Here is a 24,632-nt window from a genome sequence, read left to right as displayed (position 1 = left end):
GAATGAGTAGGAGTGTCCAAACTTTTGACCAAACTTGTACTGTATATCTCTCTCTCTCTCTCTCTGAATATCCATCACATCCACAACTCTTATGGATGTTACAGATATCAACATGCTGAAAAAGGATACTGACAATGAAAAGAGAGAAACCAATTATAGACCATATACAACGTTGATGAAAGTTAGCTTCACAGAGAACGTTTCAAGATCTGATGTAAGGTGCATGTTTTTCCCAAAAAAATCCTACAATTTCTTTGGTTACATTGCCTCTCCCAGTCACCCCTATCTTTACAAGACTGTAGAATATGCAAACAAAACTCAAGACACTTCAATTTGGTTTGTATTGCTTCATTAACATCTCATATTCATAACTAACACTAGGGGACAGTTGTGAGTGGAAAAACAAGCTATTTGAGCCCATTCTAAAAGCCATGAAATATCATTGACTGAAAAGCCTTTTTTGAGTCTTGGAGACCTACTCTGTAATGGTTAAAATTCAGTCAATTTCCTACTTTTCAAATAAAGCCTGAACTCCACAACGAGGCTCGGACCCAGGACCTCTGCCTTGCTAGCACACGTGACCGCCCTCCTGAAGCATCTTACCAGTTGGCGCCACGTGAAAAGCTAGCTATTCGCTGTCGCAAGTGGGGACACTTGGGCTGAGGAGAAAGTTCCACACATCCCCATGAGCTACACATGATCAGGTTGACTTTTACACGGAACTGCCCTTCTACAGATGTTCCCCCCACACGGTATAGCCCATCTCTCACAGGTGTAGATTAAGTTTGGGGTGCAACATCATTACAACAAGTCCAGTCAGACCTGTATTTATTTAAATTTAATTTTACCTTTATTTAACTAGGCAAGTCAGTTAAGAACAAATTCTTATTTACAATGACGGCTTACACCGGCCAAACCCAGACGACGCTGGGCCAATTGTGCGCCGCCCTATGGGACTCCCAATCATGGTCAGTTGTGATACAGCCTAGAATCGAACCAGGGGGTCTGTAGTGATGCCTCAAGCACTGAGATGCAGTGCCTTAGACCGCTGCGCCACTCGGGAGCCTGTATGGATGACAGCAGAATGGTATTTGTCATTCTAAACTAAAGCGTGTCACTGACTGTGATAAAACTCCCCTGGAAACAACAGCACAGAAATGTTCCCTTGCCATTAGGTGGGGGAGATGGTACAGCATGGAAGTGCCATCAGATAAATGGTTTGGGAAATTACCACTTTTGTATTAGTCGCTCAGCTCTTTCTCTCCTACCTGCTACATATCACCAGAGCTGAAAAACAACTCCATCGTAACTTTATGTTGTTTGTGAACAGTTATTGGTTCCTTGTTTTAATTGTATTAAAGTGATTTTTGTCTCCATTTTCAGGATGATAAGGCTTTGGTTGAACAGATAAATAGTTACTCTTTGACGCCCTGGTTTATTGCCGTTTAGACATTAATCTCTGGGTAGAGGGTACTGTAGTTGGCTATAGTATATAAAAGTTATTCAGTCACTAGCTGTAGTTTTGTAGGGCAGCAGGTAGGCTAGTGTTTAGAGCGAATACCCGAGCCGTCAAGGTGAAAAATCGAATAACCCTAATTTGCTCCAGGGGCGCAGTACTGCTATGCCTGACCCTGTAAAACAACACATTTCACTGCACCTATCCATGTTTGTGACAATAAGACATTTAGTTTTGAGTGTTTTTTTGTGTGTGTTTGCATTAGGCTTAGTTTGGTTGTATCACAGAGCTCTCATCAGCCTATAATGCAGTGGACTCCTGATAGGCTACTGGCTTGGGACTGTTGTGACTGCAGTGTTAAACTGAAAATCGGTAGTGCACTTTGCCTATCTGAAGTGCACTTTTCAGGAGTTGACTACTGCTTGTGCCCTCAGTCATTGACATATCAATGAAATATGTCAAATTGTCAGTCATATGAATGGCTGTGTAAATAGTTTACATTTTATTAATGGGTTATTATTAAAACACATGCATGTTCATCTTATCAACTGTATGGTTGCTGTGTAATTAAAGGGAAATGTTTAACTTGTATGATACGTATATAGGACAGAGGTTACAAATATCGAGATGGCTCTATCTATAGAAATGGCATACAGACGCAATGTCAGTTGTCTCAGTTGAAGGCTTCAAGTCATCTGATAATTTACATTCTGTTCAGTTTGCAGCCCAAGTCCTTTTCCTCAACCAATTTAATGACCTAAATTATGCAATTGACAGATATACAACTACATTTTTAAACAAAGATTACCGTGGCTTCAATCTGGATATTCTGGAAACAGCCTACATCAGAAAGAGCGACGGTTGGTGGTCGCGTGGCCAGATGTCGCGGCCTTGAAATCACACATTTTTCACCATCATGCACACGGCGTTGTGGGTGGTAAAATCGTATAGGGTCAATCTCAATAGTCTTCAACAGCTTCCTCTACTTGTCTCCTCTCCTTAATCTCGATAGTCTAAAGGCGCTTCCTCTCATTCATCTGCTTATATCTGAAAACCCATAGCAAGGAAAAGCGATATGGTGGATACCCACTGGGGATTTGCTTTCAGCTGTTCAGTTCCTTCATATCTGTGCTGCTGAAGGAAAGGAGACAATGAGAGGAAGCAACTCCAGACTATTGAGAATTGCTGGCAATGCGTTATTACATTGTAATCAACTGACTCCTGCACAAAACCAGGACCTGATCACTATAATTTGTTATCATATTAATTTGCGCGTTATTACACGGAGTGTGGAGGTCCGGATATGATTAATGTGCTCGATTAACGTCCTCTGCAATATGACTGGGTGGTGTTTGCTTTTAGCTATAATACAGCAATAGATCATGTAATAAAGCAATTAATAAAACCGGTAATAGCGGTAGCCTAATGAGCATGAAGCAGCTTATGCCTGTTCCAAAGGTTCAATCATTTGGACCCTATACTAGTAAGTGTTAGGCTTTGTAATATATTGATTGAAATTAGAATTATTTCCATATCCAATTAACTGTTTGGGCACGCTAAGAAATCAATTAGGCTAATAAAATGGAGGGTTGTTATTTGAAAATCCTTCTCATTTTATTCCACCACAGGCAATGGGAATGAACTGGTGTTTCCCTGCATGTTTTACATTCTCTTGGGTGTACATTACAATGTTGTGATAGCTGGACACACCAGGAGACGTGTGGAAATATGGCTAGTAGTTTACTCAATGTGGTCTGGTCACGACAAAATGACAGGGTGAGGCTGGCGTTGAGGGCGGCCAACATCGCTCAATAGCCCGTGCAATTAACCGAGTTGAATCAAGTTAATTCGAGCCACTTCGCAGGGGCACGCATATTCGACAAATATTTGTGGGTTTTATTATTGAAATTAACCGCCTGACTTTTTCGCTATTGGAAGACTGGGATGTCAGCGAGGCTTGTCTGTATAGCAATTGGTTAAAATGAAGTTTTCTGCAAATCCGTGAAGCCGAACCAGGAAGAGCAAAGCACATCGCGCAGGCAGCAACCGTCCTCTCTCTCTCTCTCCACTCCCCAGCTCTCCCCCAGTCAGTACAGAGATCAGTTCAGCCATCACACCAGTCCAGCACTATTTCGACGCTTCTCCAGGCATAGTATGACGGAGTCGTCGGAGTGTGTAAGTTAATATCTCTCAAATATTTATTCCGTAACGATTTTCGAGTGCCGAGTGTTAAAGTTGCGTTCCGAGCCCGTCCAAAAAGGAGTGCAGAACCTATTTTCGCTTCGGAGAACGAAACCCCTTCTGCCATGCAAAATCAATAGCTGTAGCTTGCTAGCATACGATATCCTTGGGGCTTCAGACTAAATAGTGGTAGAATATCTAATTATTTCGATGTTATTTTCATAAATAGCGTGGAAAAAGTGTTTGTGGCACCCTTATTTTGGCCGCGGTGTGTGTTCGGGTCGCCCACAGCCCCGTAGATAGCAGTTACTTCAGATGGCAGGCTACTCACAGACGTCTAGCGAGCGAGGCGCAGCCTGCCTACTGTAATGTTATGTCGGCCCCGATGTCCTCAAGTAGGCTATAGGACATTGTGTATGTTAGAGCAAGTCAAATAGGTCACCAGGGCGAAACTCATGTGTTACATGTAGTGTTTAAATCGATTAAGATGGACTGTAGAGTCGACTATGAAGACCATTTCATGACAAACAAGCCGACGCCTCGTGTTTATTGTTTTAGTTCTGGCATCGAAAGTGTTCAAAATACCCCCCTGCATCAGTTCAAAACACCTTACCCTGTGGGTTATTTTGGGCAAGTTTTCGGTCCCCTTCTCATTGCCCCCATATCTCACACGGTGTTAAAGCGTAATTAGATAGGTTAATGTTAGGGTGAATGCCAGGTTACGGAAATAATTGTGTTTTATTGCATGTGTCTAAGTGTAGAGTAGCTTGCACTGAGAAATGGTAGGCAAGATAGATACATACTTATTAGGTGTCTGTATAGCCTGTAGGCTAGGCAACACAGGACATGGCTGTTTTGTTTTGTAACTTGTTTACGGAATGAAACCAGTGGCAGTGGGCTCTACAGTCATGTAACAATTATTTCATACAAATAATATGTCATTGTCTAATTGGTTTCTGCTGATTTTAGTATGATTTCTGTATGTAGAATGTTTGCTGAAATGGAATGTCTGCTGGATTAAAATGTCTGGTAAATTAGATTTGTCTGTCTGATTTAAAATGCCTAGATGTGTCAGAAGATTGTCTCCATGCATATGGAATTCCCCGACCTCTCATGTGCTCGATAAGGGTGCAATCATGTTTTGACTATTTTCATCTGTTCAATATTGTTTGTTTTGAGTGCGTCGGCATGCGCTTCAGTTTTGCGGCATTCCTTTTATTAAGTATTATTTAGCATCTCCGCATTTACTCATTTTTACAAAGAATCAGAAATTCTAGAACGTTCGTTCAGAAGTAGCATATGGAATAGCCTACATTGTGGAAAGTTTACTGCTTCTTGGTAGTAAATGAAAAAGAAACCCACCAAGAGCAACATTTTCTCAAGCGGGTGTGAAGTGCAGTTCGACCCAGTTATACATTATCGTGCTGTAGAAGGGTCAATGATCTCTTTGCTGAAGATGTCAAGTGAATTTAAAGGAAGCACTTTTTTATGACTACTTAAGGCCAAATTGATATCATTCACAGCTCAGCATATTATGAAATAGATTAGTCATATTTTGACACACACCTCTATTTTCATGATTTATTGGATGATTTATTGGATTAGTGTTGATGTTATTGACAAAAATATACATTTGTGTATTAAAAGGTAGGGCTGTGACAGTCATGGGATTTTGGATGCCTGTAAAATGGCTAGCCAAATGACTGCAGTCTCCATTATAACCGTTTGAATCGCATTCGTTATATATTTTTTAAATGAACACATTTTCTTCTCTTCTCTGGTCCTGACTGCATGTGCTGCCATAGAAATAGAAGGAATAGAACAGGAATCCTAATTCCAATCAATGATGTCATAATGGGTGGCGGCCATTGCAGTGTACCCATAGGAGCAAAGTTGGAAGTAAAAGCAGGAAGTTTACCCATCAATATGTGCTGTGATTTGTTGATTCAACTCAACTGGAATTACAAAAATACATTCCATTGCATGAGCCACATCAGTTAACATAATTTAAATGAACATTCTACATTACCATGGAAATTATTGCATCACAATACCAGGCAGCCATTGCAAGTGTATTGATGTAATGAGTTTACCAGTCAAATTGCCAGGGTTAGAGGTTCCAAGCCCGTCCTATAATATATATACACTACCTTTCAAAAGTTTGGGGTCAATTAGAAATATCCCTGTTTTCGAAAGAAAAACATTTTTTTTGTCCATTAAAAGAACATCAAATTGATCAGAAATACAGTGTAGACATTGCTAATGTTGTAAATGGCTATTGTAGCTGGAAACTGATGATTTTTTTATGGAATATCTACATAGGCGTACAGAGGCCCATTATCAGCAACCATCAGTCCTGTGTTCCAATGGCACGTTGGGTTTGCTAATCCAAGTTTATAATTTTAAAAGGCTAATTGATCATTAGAAAACCCTTTTGCAATTATGTTAGCACAGCTGAAAACTGTTGTGCTGACTAAAGAAGCAATAAAACTGTCCTTCTTGAGACTAGTTGAGTATCTGGAGCATCAGCAATTGTGGGTTCGATTACAGGCTCAAAATGGCCAGAAACAAATAACTTTCTTCTGAAACTCATCAGACTATTCTTGTTCTGAGAAATGAAGGCTATTCCATGCGAGAAATTGCCAAGAAACTGAAGATCTCGTACAACGCTGTGTACTACTCCCTTCACAGAACAGCGCAAACTGGCTCTAACCAGAACAGAAAGAGGAGTGGGAGGCCCCGGTGCACAACTGAGCAAGAGGACAAATACATTAGTGTCTAGTTTGAGAAACCGACGCATCACATGTCCTCAACTGGCAGCTTCATTAAATTGTACCTGCAAAACACCAGTCTCACAGTGAAGAGGCGACTCCGGAATGCTGACCTTCTAGGCAGAGTTGCAAAGAAAAAGCCATATCTCAGACTGCCCATCTTAATATTTTATTTTTATTGGCCAGTCTGAGATATAGCTTTTTGTATGCAACTCTGCCTAGAAGGTCAGCATCCCGGAGTCGCCTCTTCACTGTTGACGTTGAGACTGGTGTTTTGCGGGTACTATTTAATGAAGCTGCCAGTTGAGGACCGGTGAGGTGTCTGTTTCTCAAACTAGACACTCTAATGTATTTGTCCTCTTGCTCAGTTGTGCACCGGGGCCTCCCACTCCTCTTTCTATTCTGGTTAGAGCCAGTTTGCGCCGTTCTGTGAAGGGAGTAGTACACAGCGTTGTACGAGATCTTAAGTTTCTTGGCAATTTCTCGCATGGAATAGCCTTCATTTCTCAGAACAAGAATAGACTGATGAGTTGGCGGTCATCCCGGTCCGTAGAGAGGCGTTTTCGCCCTCTGCCGGTCTGTAGCTTTGTTGTCCCCAATGTCTGCTGCTTGACCTTGTTCTTATGAACCGCCATCTTTGAAATTTTAAGGATGGAAGCAACCTGACGCTCACTGTATCCCTCTGCCAGTAAAGCCAGAATTGACCCTTTCTTTTCCTCAATCAAAACTTTCCTTTTCAACTCTTTTGGCATGGTCAATAGTTATTTTTTGATTAATATTACTTTTGAGGTACTATTAGCACTGTTTTTGCCATCCAGCTGGTCCTATTGCAAGAGGATAGTGATGACCACAGCAGTGGTTTTTATACTTTTCCTCGTTAAATAAGATTTGGTTCATGTGATCACCTAATCAGTACCTAATTCAGTAGAATGAGGTGTGCCTGTGTTGGAATTCAACAGACACTGGAATGGAATGGCTGTCATACATGTAGAGATGCTGATTTAAGAAAAATGTGCAGTGGTCTCTTAATTTTTTCCACAACTGTGTATATGTATGTATGTATGTATGTATGTATGTGTGTGTGTGTGTGTGTGTGTGTGTGTGTGTGTGTGTGTGTGTGTGTGTGTGTGTGTATATATGTATATATATATGTGTGTATGTATGTATGTATGTATGTATGTATGTGTATATATATATATATATATATGTATGTATGTATGTATGTATGTATGTATGTATATACAGTGGGGAAAAAAAGTATTTAGTCAGCCACCAATTGTGCAAGTTCTCCCACTTAAAAAGATGAGAGAGGCCTGTAATTTTCATCATAGGTACACGTCAACTATGACAGACAAATTGAGAAAAAAAAATCCAGAAAATCCCATTGTAGGATTTTTAATGAATTTATTTGCAAATTATGGTGGAAAATAAGTATTTGGTCACCTACAAACAAGCAAGATTTCTGGCTCTCACAGACCTGTAACTTATTCTTTAAGAGGCTCCTCTGTCCTCCACTCGTTACCTGTATTAATGGCACCTGTTTGAACTTGTTATCAGTATAAAATACACCTGTCCACATCCTCAAACAGTCACACTCCAAACTTCACAATGGCCAAGACCAAAGAGCTGTCAAAGGACACCAAAAACAAAATTGTAGACCTGCACCAGGCTGGGAAGACTGAATCTGCAATAGGTAAGCAGCTTGGTTTGAAGAAATCAACTGTGGGAGCAATTATTAGGAAATGGAAGACATACAAGACCACTGATAATCTCCCTCGATCTGGGGCTCCACGCAAGATCTCACCCCGTGGGGTCAAAATGATCACAAGAATGGTGAGCAAAAATCCCAGAACCACACGGGGGGACCTAGTGAATGACCTGCAGAGAGCTGGGACCAAAGTAACAAAGCCAACCATCAGTAACACACTACGCCGCCAGGGACTCAAATCCTGCAGTGCGAGACGTGTCCCCCTGCTTAAGCCAGTACATGTCCAGGCCCGTCTGAAGTGCATTTGGATGATCCAGAAGAGGATTGGGAGAATGTCATATGGTCAGATGAAACCAAAATATCACTTTTTGGTAAAAACTCAACTCGTCATGTTTGGAGGACAAAGAATGCTGAGTTGCATCCAAAGAACACCATACCTACTGTGAAGCATGGGGTTGGAAACATCATGCTTTGGGGCTGTTTTTCTGCAAAGGGACCAGGACGACTGATCCGTGTAAAGGAAAGAATGAATGGGGCCATGTATCGTGAGATTTCGAGTGAAACCCTCCTTCCATCAGCAAGGGCATTGAAGATGAAACGTGGCTGGGTCTTTCAGCATGACAATGATCCCAAACACACCGCCCGGGCAACGAAGGAGTGGCTTCGTAAGAAGCATTTCAAGGTCCTGGAGTGGCCTAGCCAGTCTCCAGATCTCAACCCCATAGAAAATCTTTGGAGGGAGTTGAAAGTCTGTTGCCCAGCGACAGCCCCAAAACATCACTGCTCTAGAGGAGATCTGCATGGAGGAATGGGCCAAAATACCAGCAACAGTGTGTGAAAACCTTGTGAAGACTTACAGAAAACGTTTGACCTGTGTCATTGCCAACAAAGGGTATATAACAAAGTATTGAGAAACTTTTGTTATTGACCAAATACTTATTTTCCACCATCATATGCCAATAAATTCATTAAAAATCCTACAATGTGATTTTCAGGATTTTTTTTCCTCATTTTGTCTGTCATAGTTGACGTGTACCTATGATGAAAATTACAGGCCTCTCTCATCTTTTTAAGTGGGAGAACTTGCACAATTGGTGGCTGACTAAATACTTTTTTTCCCCACTGTATATATGTATGTATGTATATATATATATGTGTATGAGTGTGCGTGTGTGTATTTATGTGTATGTGTGTGTGTGTGTGTGTGTGTGTGTGTGTGTGTGTGTGTGTGTGTGTGTATATAAAGTCTGAAGTTTACATACACCTTAGCCAAATACATTTAAACTCAGTTTTTCACAATTGCTGACATTTAATCCTAGTAAAAATTCCCTGTTTTAGGTCAGTTAGGATCACCACTTTATTTTAAGAATGTGAAATGTCAGAATAATAGTAGAGAGAATGATTTATTTCAGCTTTTATTTATTTCATCACATTCCCAGTGGGTCTGAAATTTACATACACTCAATTAGTATTTGGTAGCATTGCCTTTAAATTGTTTAACTTGGGTCAAACGTTTTGGGTAGCCTTCCACAAGCTTCCCACAATAAGTTGGGTGAATGTTGGCCCATTCGTCCTGACAGAGCTGGTGTAACTGAGTCAGGTTTGTAGGCCTCTTTTGTCGCACACACTTTTTCAGTTCTGCCCACACATTTTCTATAGGATTGAGGTCAGGGCTTTGTGATGGCCACTCCAATACCTTGACTTTGTTGTCCTTAAGCCATTTTGCCACAACTTTGGAAGTATGCTTGGGGTCATTGTCCATTTGGAAGACCCATTTGCGACCAAGCTTTAACTTCCTGACTGATGTCTTGAGATGTTGCTTCAATATATCCACATAATTTTCCTTCCTCATGATGCCATCTATTTTGTGAAGTGCACCAGTCCCTTCTGCAGCAAAGCCACCCCCACAGCATGATGCTGCCACCCCCGTGCTTCACGGTTGGGATGGTGTTCTTCGGCTTGCAAGGAACCCCCCTTTTCCCTCAAACATAACGATGGTCATTATGGCCAAACAGTTCTATTTTTGTTTCATCAGACCAGAGGACATTTCTCCAAAAAGTACGATCTTTGTCCCCATGTGCAGTTGCAAACTGTAGTCTGGCTTTTTTATGGTGGTTTTGGAGCAGTGGCTTCTTCCTTGCTGAGCGGCATTTTAGGTTAATTCGATATAGGAATTTCAGGTTATGTCGATATAGGACTCATTTTACTGTGGATATAGATACTTTTGTACCTGTTTACTCCAGCATCTTCACAAGGTCCTTTGCTGTTGTACACCCCTCACATTTTTGTAAATATTTTCATGTGACAACACTGAAGAAATTACACTTTGCTACAATGTAAAGTAGTGAGTGTACAGCTTGTATAACAGTGTACATTTGCTGTCCCCTCAAAATAACTCAACACACAGCCATTAATGTCTAAACCGCTGGCAACAAAAGTGAGTACACCCCTAAGTGAAAATGTCCAAATTGGGCCCAAAGTGTCAATATGTTGTGTGTCCACCATCATTTTCCAGCACAGCCTTAACCCTCTTGGGCATGGAGTTCACCACAGGTTGCCACTGGAGTCCTCTTCCACTCCTCCATGACGACATCACGGAGCTGGTGGATGTTAGAGACCTTGCACTCCTCCACCTTCCGTTTGAGGAGGCCCCACAGATGCTCAATAGGGTTTAGGTCTGGAGACATGCTTGGCCAGTCCATCTCCTTTACCCTCAGCTTCTTTAGCAAGGCAGTGGTCGTCTTGGAGGTGTGTTTAGGGTCGTTATCATGTTGGAATACTGCCCTGCGGCTCAGTCTCCGAAGGGAGGGGATCATGCTCTGCTTCAGTATGTCACAGTACATGTTGGCATTCATGGTTCCCTCAATGAACTGTAGCTCCCCAGTGCCGGCAGCACTCATGCAGCCCCAGACCATGACACTCCCACCACCATGCTTGACTGTAGGCAAGACACACTTGTCTTTGTACTCTTCACCTGGTTGCCGCCACACACGCTTGACACCATCTGAACCAAATAAGTTTATCTTGGTCTCATCAGACCACAGGACATCGTTGCAGTAATCCATGTCCTCAGTCTGCTTGTCTTCAGCAAACTGTTTGCGGGCTTTCTTGTGCATCATCTTTAGAAGAGGCTTCCTTCTGGGACAACAGCCATGCAGACCAATTTGATGCAGTGTGCGGCGTATGGTCTGAGCACTGACAGGCTGACCCCCCCCACCCCTTCAGCCTCTGCAGCAATGCTGGCAGCACTCATACGTCTATTTCCCAAAGACAACCTCTGGATATAACGCTGTGCACATGCACTCAACTTGTTTGGTTGACCATGGCGAGGCCTGTTCTGAGTGGAACCTGTCCTGTTAAACTGCTGTATGGTCTTGGCCACCGTGCTGCAGCTCAGTTTCAGGGTCTTGGCAATCTTCTTATAGCCCAGGCCATCTTTATGTAGAGCAACAATTCTTTTTTTCAGATCCTCAGAGAGTTCTTTGCCATGAGGTGCCATGTTGAACTTCCAGTGACCAGTATGATGAAGTGTGAGAGCGATGACACCAAATTTAACACACCTGCTCCCCATTCACACCTGAGACCTTGTAACACTAACGAGTCACATGACACCGGGGAGGGAAAATGGCTAATTGGGCCCAATTTGGACATTTTCACTTAGGGGTGTACTCACTTTTGTTGCCAGCGGTTTAGACATGAATGGCTGTGTTGAGTTATTTTGAGGGGACAGCAAATTTACACTGTTATACAAGCTGTACACTCACTACTTTACATTGTAGCAAAGTGTCATTTCTTCAGTGTTGTCACATGAAAAGATATACTCATATCTACAAAAATGTGAGGGGTGTACTCACTTTTGTGAGATACTGTATATGTGTGTGTGTATATATATATATCTATCTCTCACTCACACACACACACACACACACACACACGCACACAGTACCAGTCAAAAGTTTGGACACACCTACTCAGTCCAGGGTTTTTCTTTATTTTTAAAACTATTTTCTACATTGTAGAATAATAGTGAAGACATCAAAACTATGAAATGACACATATGGAATCATGTGGTAACCAAAAAAGTGTTAAACAAATCAAATCAAAATATATTTTAGATTCTTCAAAGTAGCCACCCTTTGCCTTGATGATAGCTTTGCACACTCTTGGCATTCTCTCAACCAGCTTTACCTGGAATGCTTTTCCAACAGTCTTGAAGGAGTTCCCACATATGCTGAGCACTTGTTGGCTGATTTTCCTTCACTCTGCGGTCTAACTCATCCCAAATCATCTCAATTGGGTTGAGGTCAGTGATTGTGGAGGCCAGGTAATCTGATGCAGCACTCCATCACTCTCCTTGGTCAAATAGCCCTTACACAGCCTGGAGGTGTGTTTTGGGTCATTGTCCTGTTGAAAAACAAATGATAGTCCCACTAAGCGCAAACCAGATGGGATGACGTATCGCTGCAGAATGCTGTGGAAGCCATGCTAGTTAAGTGTGCCTTGAATTCTAAATAAATCACAGACAGTGTCACCAGCAAAGCACCCCCACACCATCACACCTCCTCCTCCAATGTTCACGGTGGGAGCCACACATGCGGAGATCATCTCACAAAGACACGGCGGTTGGAACCAAAAATCTCAAATCTGGACTCATCAGTCCAAAGGACAGATTTCCACCGGTCTAATGTCCATTGCTCGTGTTTCTTGGCCCAAGCAAGTCTCCTCTTCTTATTGGTGTCCTTTATGATCAAATCAAATTTTATTTGCCACATGCACCGAATACAACCGGTGTAGACCTTACAGTGAAATGTTTACTTACCTTAACCAACAATGCAGTTTTAAGAAAAATAAGTGTTAAGTAAAAAATAGATAAGTAAAAAATGTAAATAACAAATAATTAAAGAGCAACAGTAAAATAAAATAACAGTAGGGAGGCTATATACAGGGGGTACTAGTACAGAGTCAATGTGCGGGGGCACAGGTTAGTCGATGTAATTGAGGTAATATGTACATGTGGGTAGAGTTAAAGTGACTGCATAGTTAATAAACAGAGTAGCAGCAGCGTAAAAGAGGGTGTGGGGTTTGGTGGGGGGACAATGCAAAAAGTCAGGGTAGCCATGATTAGCTGTTCAGGAGTATTATGGCTTGGGGGTAGAAGCTGTTAAGAAGCCTTTTGGACCTAGACTTGGCGCTCCGGTACCACTTTAGTAGTGGTTTCTTTGCAGCAATTCGACCATGAAGGCCTGATTCACGCAGTCTCCTCTGAACAGTTGATGTTGAGATGTGTCTGTTACTTGAACTCTGTGAAGCATTTATTTGGCCTGCAATTTCTGAGGTTTCAGTTAACTCTAATGAACTTATCCTCTGCAGCAGAGGTAACTCTGGGTCTTCCTTTCCTGTGGCGGTCCTCATGAGAGCCAGTTTCATCGTAGCGCTTGAAGGTTTTTGCGACTGCACTTGAAGAAACTTTCAAAGTTCTTGACATTTTCCGGATTGACTGACCTTCATGTCTACAAGTAATGATGGGCTGTTGTTTCTCTTTACTTATTTGAGCTGTTCTTGCCATAATATGGACTTGGTCTTTTACCAAATAGGGCTATCTTCTGTATACAACCCCTACCTTGTCACAACACAACTGATTGGCTCAAACGCATTAAGAAGGAAATAAATTCCACAAATTAACAAGGCACACCTGTTAATTGAAATGCTTTCCAGGTGACTACCTCATGAAGCTGGTTGAGAGAATGCCAAGAGTGTGCAAAGCTGTCATCAAGGCAAAGGGTGGCTACTTTGAAGAATCTCAAATCTCAAATAAATTTTGATTTGTTTAACACTTTTTTGGTTACTACATGATTCCATATGTGTTATTTCATCGTTTTGATGTCTTCATTATTATTCTACAATGTAGAAAGTAGTAAATATAAAGAAAAGCCCTGGAATGAGTAGGTGTGTCCAAACTTTGGACTGGTACTGTATATATATATATTTTTTTTTGACGGTTATTTTATTTTCATGACGGTCTTCTTCCATAACTGTCAGTTACACGGTTATATTGTAATTGTGCCAGCCCTAATTATAGGGTCATTCATTTTATTGTTCATAATGTAGACATAATGAGTCGACTTTTTTCAGCTTCAGTATACATTTCCAAACACTTAGGACAGTGTCAATGACCATCAATAGCCCTACTGTTGGATGATAAGAATCAAATGTCTCTTGTAATGGCTGTTTGGATTCTTCGTAAAGCATATTACATTACATTTATTCATCCCTTTTATTGAGTTTGCTTATAACAAAAATACTCCTCTGATTCTACCAGACTGTTGATTGAGACATATGATCATGTTTGACTCTAAGTGAAGGTAATGGATAAAAAGGTACAATTCATTTTAGGCAACTTTTAAATACACAGTTCTCTCTCCTGCGGAATGTATTGTTGTAGACATAGATAAGATACCCACCTTCTCCGTGGTATGTGGCTCCTGTTGGCATGGTTTCATTTCAGCCCCTATGCCCTTCCCCTAGGTGCCCTACCACGTCACTGTAGGAAATGAATAGCAGAGTATGAGTAATCAGTATACAGTGCGTTCGGAAAGTATTCAGACCACTTCACTTTTTACACATTTTGTTACGTTACAGCCTTATTCTAAAATTGATTAAATTGTTTTCCGCCCCTCATCAATCTACATACAATACCCCATAATGACAAAGCAAAAACAGGTTTTTAGACATTTTAGCAGATTTATCAAAGATTTAAAACGGAAATATCACATTTATGTAAGTATTCATACCCTTTACTCAGTACTTTGTTGAAGCACCTTTGGCAGCGAGTACAGCCTTGAGTCTTCTTGGGTATGACACTACAAGCTCGGCACACCTGTGTTTGGGGAGTTTCTCCCATTCTTCTCTGCAGGTCCTCTCAAGCTCTGTCATGTTTGATGGGGAACGTCGTTGCACAGCTATTTTCAGGTCTCTCCAGATATGTTCGATCGGGTTCAAGTCCCAGGCTCTGGCTGGGCCACTCAAGGACATTGAGACTTGTCCCGATGCCACTCCTGCGTTATCTTGGCTGTGTGCTTAGGGTCGTTGTCCTGTTGGAAGGTGAACCTTCGCCCCAGTCTGAGGTCCTGAGCGCTCTGGAGCAGGTTTTCATCAAGGATCTAACTAGTCTCCCAGTCCCTGCCGCTGAAAAACAACCCCACAGCATGATGCTGCCACCACCATGCTTCACCGTAGGGATGGTGCCAGGTTTCCTCCAGACGTGACGGTTGACATTCAGGCCAAATCTTGGTTTCATCAGACCAGAGAATCTTGTTTATCAGACCATGAGTCTTTAGGTGCCTTTTGGCAAACTCCAAGCAGTCTGTCATGTGCCTTTTACTGAGGAGTGGCTTCCGTCTGGCAACTCTACCATAAAGGCCTGATTGGTGGAGTGCTGCAGAGATGGTTGTCCTTCTGGAAGGTTCTCCCATCTCCAGAGGAACTCTGGAGCTCTGTCAGAGTGACCATCGGGTTCTTGGTCACCTCCATGTCCAAGGCCCTTCTCCCCCGATTGCTCAGTTTGGCCGGGCGGCCAGCTCTAGGAAGAGTTTTGGAGGCCACTGTGTTCTTGGGGACCTTCAATGCTGCAGAAATTCTTTGGTACCCTTCCCCAGATCTGTGCCTCGACACAATCCTGTCTCGGAGCTCTACGGACAATTCCTTCGACCTCATGGCTTGGTTTTTGCTCTGACATGCTCTGTCAACTGTGGGACCTTATATAGATAGGTGTGCGTGCCTTTCCAAATCATGTCCAATCAATTGAATTTACCACAAGTTGTATAACCATCTCAAGGATGATCAATGGAAACAGGATGCACCTGAGCTCAATTTCGAGTCTCATAGCAAAGGGTCTGAATACTTATGTAAATAAGGTATATATTTTTTTTTATATACATTTGCAAACATTTCTAAAAACCTGTTCTCGCTTTGTCATTATGGGGTGTTGTGTGTAGATTGATGAGCAAAATGTTTTATTTAATCAATTTTATAATAAGGCTGTAACATAACAATATGGAAAAAGTCAAGGGATCTGAATACTTTCCGAATGCACTGTAATGATGTTCCATCTAGCGCTCCCAAGATCCTTAGCTCCATAAGTGGAGCTTCTATAGTGCTTTCATCTGTCCAGTCTTTTCAGATGGGTAGGAGGGCTAGGATAAGGAACTAGAGATCAAAATGGAACTGGGCAGTACTTTTATATCAGTTAAAACTGAAAGTGTATGTGTATATGGAATATACTGTATGTAGAAGGGTTTAGGCCAGTGGTCACCAACCGGTCGATGAACTAGGAATGCCTTGAAAATCGCGATCACCAAACATTTCTGTAGAAAAGCCAACAATAAAGGCTTGAGCTCCTTTAAAAAAAAGAAATGGTGTTGTGCTGTTGGCGGTAGGTGCACTTGATTCAGAAGCCCTGCGCGCCGGGTAAGGAACGTTTTTTTCCATTTTGAACCATTTCATTTGTCTGAAAAGACAAACTCTGCCTACCCGGCGGACAGAGAGATCTGTGGCTAAATCGAGTGTGCCTACTGTGCTGGCCAATCAGATAGCTCAAAACACAGTGCCTACAGAGCTTCCTTGACCCAGGCCACAGCAAAGTTTGATGCTAGCCCACGTAACATTGAATAACTTTTAAAATCATGACCACAGAGAGACTGTCAAAGAATACAGTAAAGAACTGCTGTTTTTATGAGTGAGTTAATATTTCATATTTTTTTATTCAGCACTGTCAACAGTTTTTATTCAACACTATTACAAAACAAAACGCGCTTCTTCCTACTTCCACTCGCGCTGCAGCTGCAATGAATGAGTTGTATTTGTATTATTATTATTAGCAGCTCGTCGTGTCTATTTTAATATCGAGGAACAACATGAATTTGTGCATGAGGCAGATGCAGCGTGACTCGAGTTTCGCCAGCAGGTGTAAGATGGTGTCCCCTCTCTCTGGTCAGTCTCACCGGAGGAAAGGAAGGAGAGAGCAGGTACCGTGAGAGGCGGACCCTCTGCTGCTCTCTCTGTCCCTCCACTGAGACTAATGCTGCGTTCAAGACAATTGAGAACTCGGGGGGAAAAAAACATATTTCTAGACCCCCGACTTTCCCACCTGAAGATCACTGACGTCATGATTTGACCTCGTTTTTTTCAGAGTTCCCAGTTGTCTTGAAAGCACCATGACCATCAGGTGCAGGTACCATCAGTCCAGTAAAAAAAAAGCAAATGATTTGCAAATGATTTCAATTTATGCTCAGCTGTGCCTCACAAGTGGTACACCAACTGATATATTTTGTTATCAAAGCTCAAGTTTTGATATATAATATGGTCTGAGAATAACAATATTGGCAGATCAAGCATATAGCCAATATGCTGTGATAATGTATTAGGCCTACTGCACAAACCTCATTCTTACAGAACTGTTTTTATGAGGTTAATGGTAAATGTTTTAAGTCGTGTTTAAATCTGAGCGGTAGATCTTAGCATGCTTTTTGACTGCGAAAGTGATCTTGACTCAGAAAAGGTCAGTGACCACTGGTTTAGGCGATAGGGTTTAAAGAGATACCAGGATTAATTCATTAGGACACAGTGTAGCAAAACGATAAGAAATAAGAATATAAAAACAAATTTATTGGACAAATTCAGGTAGTCCCTCCTTGTTTCAGTCTGTTTTCTTCAGTTTTGTGCCTAATGAATATGACCCGGGCCGTATTACCCTGTTTTTAGGAGTGACATTAACAGTGCGTCTCTCCTCCCCAGGCCCAGTGGTGCAGCATGTGATGACCCACGCCCAGAACAAAGGTTCTCTTAGCCAGAGTCGCAGCACAGTGACGCGGGAACACTGCCCCCGAAGGCTACATGGTGAGACCATGGGCGGGGCCTGGCCTGAGCGCACGCTGCGATTCGGCAGGACCATGAAGAAGGGCGGGACTAAGCGAGGAAGGGGTGGGGTTAAAGAGATGATGGACAGGAGGGAGAAGACTCCGGAGCGGAATAGGAGGCGGAGCAGGAAATCTTATCCCTTACGAGGAAGGGCAGGGGCTTCGGAGGAGGAGGGACTTAGCTGTCACGTTTTGCTCACCCGACTGGAGAAGGACATCCGGGAGCAGGAGGACACCAGTGAGAGGGAGAATGATTCGCTCACTCAACCACCCGTCAAACCTGAATCCCGGAGCAAGAAACTGGACAAAGGAAAAGACAAAGCCAAGGGGAAATTCCTGGCGAAGAAGATGATACCAAAAACTACATCTAAATCAAAAACCCCCAGTGATGAGCAGGGGTCGCCATTTCCAGAGCCGCGTAAACGACGACTAGCTTCTCTCAACGCTGAGGCTGTGAACAGTCTGCTGTTGGAGAGACCCAGCGAGAGCCAGCCTGCTGCTAAACAGGCCAGGAGACAGCAGGATGAGCCCACCAGCGGTGAGTCGTTCCTGGGGACAGATCCAGCCAAGCGCGGGGTGGCCGGAGGTCCTAATGCTCCAAGAGCCAGCAACAAGGCCTCCGCATTGCACAAGCCTGAACCGTGCCAAAGCCTCAGGAAGGCCAAGAAGGTCCCCAAGAAACCGGCCAAACCAGACAGAGGACAGAAGAAAGAGACAGGGTTGATGACTCTACAGATGCTACACGCCCCTGCTCCCCGACGGCTAGCTGGACTCAACGCTGCCGCGCTGCTAAAGTTAACGAGCACTTCGGCGACTAGCAAACAGCGAGTGAAAACGACATCAACGACTGCGACGATGGACTGCAAGGCTACGAGCACCGCATCAGTTGACGTGAAGCAGAAGCAACCGCAACAGCGACTGATTCTTAAACCGTGCGGCCGCCAGCCTAAGCACAAGGGAAGGCAGTTGATTCCAGAAGAGGTAGGTTGTTCTGCCTGCAAGAAGTCCAACTTTGAGCCCAAAGTAGAGTGGGAGTCTGGCGGTTGCACCCACCGGCTAACCAAACCAGGCTACCAGTCGCGCAGCATGCTAGCCTACCCGCTGAAGCCCGTCGTCAAAGAGGAGCATGTGGAGGCAGAGCTGAGCCCATACTACTGCTGCCCGCCAGAGGGCTCTGTGGAGTACTGCCACCGCCTAGCCTTGTTCCTGGGTCAGCAGGCCTACGCCGACTCCGAAGAACGACCTTTAAACTCTGCCCTGACCTCTGTAAAACGGGAGTGCCTGGTGACGTCACCCTCCATGGCCCACTCCCATCCCCACTCTCACGCAGCCCTGACCCTCAGCCCCCACCCCTGCCTCTGCACCGCCGACCCTGCCTGCTTCTCCAGCTACTACGTCCACATTGCCCATCCCACACACCCTGGAGCGCCGTCAGCCAACCTCAGCTCGCGACCTCTGAACTTTGGCTCCTCGACGCTATGTCCCGGCAGGGTGTCTGGCTCCAAGCTGCTGGGTCCTCCGGTGTCCCATTCCTCGACGCTGGCCCATCCTGCCTTCTGTGGCTCAGTGAGCAGCACGCCTTGCTACAGCGAGGCCTGCCGGGTCAGCGGCTACACCTACAGAGCCATGCAGCCGGTCAACAGCAGGGGGTGCTCTTTCTCCACAGGCTGCTCTGGGTGTACACACAGCATCAAGACAGGTAAGAGGAGGACACAGGGAATGTAGGCCTACTGAGTAGGCCCTATATGCTGATTTGAAAAAGTAGTGGTAGTTTGGAATTATGTAGTGCATGTACTGTAGATATATTTGATAAGGGATATATGAGGATGTGTTATTATCATGTGTGTTTTCTCTCCATTTGGCGTGATCGTGACTGAATTATGTTTATCTTACAAGAGGAAGACGTGTCTCTGTCACAGACATTGAGTACATTGCAGTAAACAGACAGTATCTACAGGGAATCAGAGAAAAGCATGACATAGGAATCGATTAGGCCTATGTAGCATGACATTTAGTTAGGCCTATGTAGCATGACATTTAGTTAGGCCTATGTAGCATGACATTTAGTTAGGCCTATGTAGCATGACATTTAGTTAGGCCTATGTAGCATGACATTTAGTTAGGCCTATGTAGCATGACATTTAGTTAGGCCTATGTAGCATGACATTTAGTTAGGCCTATGTAGCATTGTTTATGGAGTAAACAGCAGTCTGTTTGTTTGTACAGTAGATTTTTGACTAGTCTGTTCTTCCTCCCTTCTCTCTGTTCTCTCTCTCTCCAGAGGGTTACTCCTCCCCCCAGGGCGACCACAGCCCCTCCCTCCTGGTCTCTCCCCCTCTCCCCCTCTCAGGCTGCCCCCTCCCCACCACCCCCTCCTCCACCCAGGCCAAGCCCCGTCTCCTCACCCCCCTGTCTGACCGCAGCGTGCCCCAGGCCAGGCTGAAGCTGGCCAAGGAGTGCCCTCAGAGCTCCAAGCCCCCTAACGGCTCTCTGTCCATGGGGAGAACCAGGCTGTCCCAGAAACAGCCAGCCCCGACACCCAGCCTGTCCCCCGCCAAGCAGAAGAGGGTCAGCCACCGACGGGCCACCAACGGGTGGCTGCCTGTAGGGGTGCCCACAGAGAAAGAAGTGTTCATTGCGGTGGGTGGGATCAAGTGTGTGTGTGTGTGTTGAGGTACTGAGAGTTTACTTCCCTCATACTACCATGGCAACCTGACCATCCCTATCTTTCAATTGGCTCATTGTTGTTAATGAGAATGTGTTCTGAGTCCTCTCTGATAGAATACTGCTGATGTAGACAGTGACTGGACAATAAAGATAAGTGTGTGTTATGTTTTGACTGTGTGTGTGTGTATCAGGGGGAGGACGAGACGGCCTTGCGACAGTGTTATGAAGGAGTACAGAGAGACGGCGAAGTGATACGTGTCCGAGACACAGTGCTGCTGCGCGCCGGTCCCCGGAAGAAGTCCCTGCCCTACGTCGCCAAGATATCAGCGCTATGGGAGGACCCCAAATCTGGTGAGAGAGAGAGAGAGACAGCAGGATGTCTGAACCTGTTGTTGGGGTATAATAATGTGTGTGTGTGTGTGTGTGTGTGTGTGTCAGGGTTTCCATTAGGAAAATGTGGCGCTGGACAACGTGACCGGGAAGATTTTAATTTTCTAAACACCATTCTAAACCGTGCACCTGATAGCGGTTCCATATGTGACAGAGTTAGAAACTTAGAAAGAGGGGGAATCTAAAGATGCAACAATTAGGATGGGTTGCTAATATGACTAGGATTATGCCTTTGGCTTCTGGACAACGAAAGAAAGTTGATATGAAAACCAATAGAACAGGAGAGAAATGGCATAGCGGTGGGTCCAACAGGGAAGTAAAAGTAAATTATATAATTACTCCTGTCTATACAGAATACTTCACCAGAAAGCATGATTTGACCACAGAGGAATCGGGAATAATTAGTTTATTTAAAAAAGAAAAGTGGATTGTTTCAAATCACAAGCTCGTAGGCCTATGCCTATTTGGGAATGGGAGGCGCTCTTCAATTACCAGTTGAGAAATAAAAATAGTAGCTATTTTTAATCGTGCACCAAACTGTTTTTAACATGCGATTGCATTTAGAATTGTTGCGCAATGAATGGGCTTATAAAAGCAGATGTTTTCCTCCAGCAGCAACCAGCTGAGGAGCAGCAGGAGAAATCCCGCTCAGAATAGGCTCTGTATGCTGTGCATGTGTGATAGTTGTGTTGAATAAATAAGATACATGATGACTAACAAAAATACACAGGCCAATTTAATTCCACTAAATTATGCAAATTAACCTATAGACCGATAAGCATGACGGTCAAATGTATTTACATCGACTGGTATTTCTATCAATTAATAAAAAGCATTGTTTTGCCATGGGATTTTTCTTTTCTCCCAGTCATTTTGGCCTGCAACAGTTTTATTGATCAGCTTTTCATTTTTTTTATTGGCCATAATAATAATAATAATAATATGCCATTTAGCAGACGCTTTTATCCAAAGCGACTTACAGTCATGCGTGCATACATTTTTTTTTTGTGTATGGGTGGTCCCGGGGATCGAACCCACTACCTTGGCGTTACAGGCGCCGTGCTCTACCAGCTGAGCTACAGAGGACCAAAAAACAGCTATTTCCGGCTAACGGAAACCCTGGTGTGTGTGTGTGTGTGTGTGTGTGTGTGTGTGTGTGTGTGTGTGTGTGTGTGTGTGTGTGTGTGTGTGGGCTGTGAATGGTTGTTTATGTCTGAAATGCTGCTTATGTCTGGCTGGTTAGAGACTGGGCTGGTCCTTTGATCCTCTGTAGTTGTCTCACTGTCTGCTGTGTGAGTGTTTGCATGTCACCCTGTCTGGTGTTTTGACCGTGTGTGTGTGTGGGTGTGTCTCTCTTCTCCTCAGGAGAGCTGATGATGAGCCTGTTCTGGTACTATCGACCTGAACACACACAGGGAGGCCGAGACCCCAGCATGCACTGTGAGGTGAGGACAACTCTCTCTGACTCCACAGAACAACTCGGGATAACTCTACTCAACTCAACTCTGGCTGCATCTCAATAGTCTAAAGAGGCCTCTCCTTGTCTCCTCTATTTGTCTCCTTTCCTTCATCTGCACTGATGTGTGCTGACATAACTAGTGGAAGCAGATTTCCAGTAGGCTTCCACCATATTGCTTTCACGTCTTCTGTTTCACCATCAGTGCAGATGCAAGACATGAGATTCCGTGCCTCTCATCCATCTTGTCTCTGTACCTTTGATTGTGTGGTGATTTATATTTCTATGTCTGTTTCTCTCTTTTCAGAATGAGATTTTTGCCTCTCGGCATCAAGACGAGAACAGTGTGGCCTGCATCGAAGACCGATGCTATGTTCTCCCACTAGCACAGTACTGTCGGTAAGAAACCACACACATTCACACACACACACACACACACTGAGAAAGATCATGTATCCATCATTAACACACACACCATTGTAGGTGAAACTCCTTGCCGTTTGCTGTTCGCTTTAGCCCAGTGCAGAGGGTAAGATGTCTCTGAATTAGCACCTTTCATCGTCAAGGCATTCTTTAGTGGGTAATATCACACATCACTGACACTACAAGCACTCTTAGGGAGAGACCTTACTGGAGCGTGTTGACGTGACTGGAGGTAGGAGAGTGAAGGAGGGAAAAGAAAAGAGAACTGCATTCAAAACTCACTTTGATTTTCTGTCTATAGATTTTGTGCCTTGGTGAAGCGGCGTGTGGACGGTGTGCCCCCTGGCGCTGCCAGAGTGGTCCCCTGCCCCTCAGACTTCGACCCCCCCGACCACCGCCAGGTGCCCGCCAACATAGACCCCGAACTGGTGTACCTCTGCCGCCACGTCTATGACTTCCGCTACGGACGCATCCTCAAGAACCTGCAGTAGGGGGCAGCAGAGGACAGACAGACACAGCCACCCGTAGTGGAGCACACACACTCCTACACATGGGGCTGAAGGATGAGAGGGGGAACCCCTGAAGTGTTTTGGGGGTCCCCTGATTAACCCTTGACCCCTGATAGGCACTCTGGTCAACTGGAGGGAGGGCGGCTGAAGGATCAATTATTGGAGGGGGACCACTGATATCTGAGTCCCCAGAATGGCGCTGAAGGAGTGGGTACTGAAGTACCTTACCCCCTTTTACAACTGTTACAAGGGAGGAGAAGTTTTGACCCCCTCAACTGGAACTACAACTGTACCGGCTTAGAGTGAAGGGAGAGGTGGATTCTTTCATAGAGATCTGCTCCTCCACAGCACCTAAAGAGTCAACTGTCCTGGTTAACCATGTCCTGCTATACCAGGGCTCATCACCATATGCATGGACAGCCATGTTGGTGACCTAACAAGACCAAGAACTGCGCTACCAGAGCCATACTGGGCTCATCATGACGTTGTTTTGATGTTAGAGCCTGATGTGATGATGACAACGTTCTTCTTAATTTGTGTTTGTCTCTGAGGCAGCTGTGATCGAGAGGGCACTTGCAGCTTAAACACATACACAATTAGGGTTTATGTCCCTGGCGTGTGTCAGACAGCGGTGTATTGTGTGTGTTCAGTCTGACCACATGTGTGTTCAGTCTGTTGGCTGCAGTGAAACCACAGGTGCAGGTTCACAAAGGAAGTGGAAGTCTCACCCTCCCCTCCTGCATTGTCCGAACAGAACACGATACACTATTCTCAAGTACCTGCAGCTCTGGCTGAGTCTCAAATCATACCCTATTCCCCATAAAGTGCATTACTTAGTAGAGAACTGTTACTGTATAGCAGGGTTCCCCCCAAGTTTTCAGATTTAAATTTTTTTTGTAATTTTCTTTTTAAATAATGTTTGTTGTTGGACATAAAAGACTGTAAAATCACCAGGAAATCAGCTCAAAGTTATTTTAATTTAGGAAATCTGACCCCAAGTATTCCCACGCATAAATAGAGATGATCGTATCCCAGTGAAATTATGTTTTTGTCAAATACTATATCTGTTTGGGATTCTTGTGGTCAATTTGCAGTGTACAAATAATTTATAACTATGTTCTGGCCCCCCGACCATCCGCTCAATAAATAATTGTCCC

The 24,632-nt window shown here is 44.0% G+C and overlaps 1 protein-coding gene across 1 annotated transcript; it reads left to right on the top strand.

Moving 5' to 3' along the window:
- Positions 1–3,558: 3,558 nt before the first annotated feature.
- LOC311106411 (bromo adjacent homology domain-containing 1 protein-like) lies at positions 3,559–23,457 on the top strand (the record flags this gene model as incomplete). Its single annotated transcript, XM_084148739.1, has 7 exons — positions 3,559–3,631; positions 17,909–19,729; positions 20,312–20,670; positions 20,889–21,048; positions 22,453–22,532; positions 22,851–22,942; positions 23,268–23,457. Exons 2-7 carry the CDS (start codon positions 17,929–17,931, stop codon positions 23,455–23,457), a joined length of 2,682 nt encoding a protein of 893 aa, XP_084004865.1. The 5' UTR covers positions 3,559–3,631; positions 17,909–17,928.
- Positions 23,458–24,632: the final 1,175 nt, after the last annotated feature.

This window comes from Coregonus lavaretus (assembly GCF_964263955.1).
Source record: "Coregonus lavaretus genome assembly, chromosome: 31".
Taxonomy (NCBI): domain Eukaryota; kingdom Metazoa; phylum Chordata; class Actinopteri; order Salmoniformes; family Salmonidae; genus Coregonus; species Coregonus lavaretus.
Note: the sequence above shows the minus strand (reverse complement) of the source record. Positions and strands in the feature narration are given on the sequence as shown.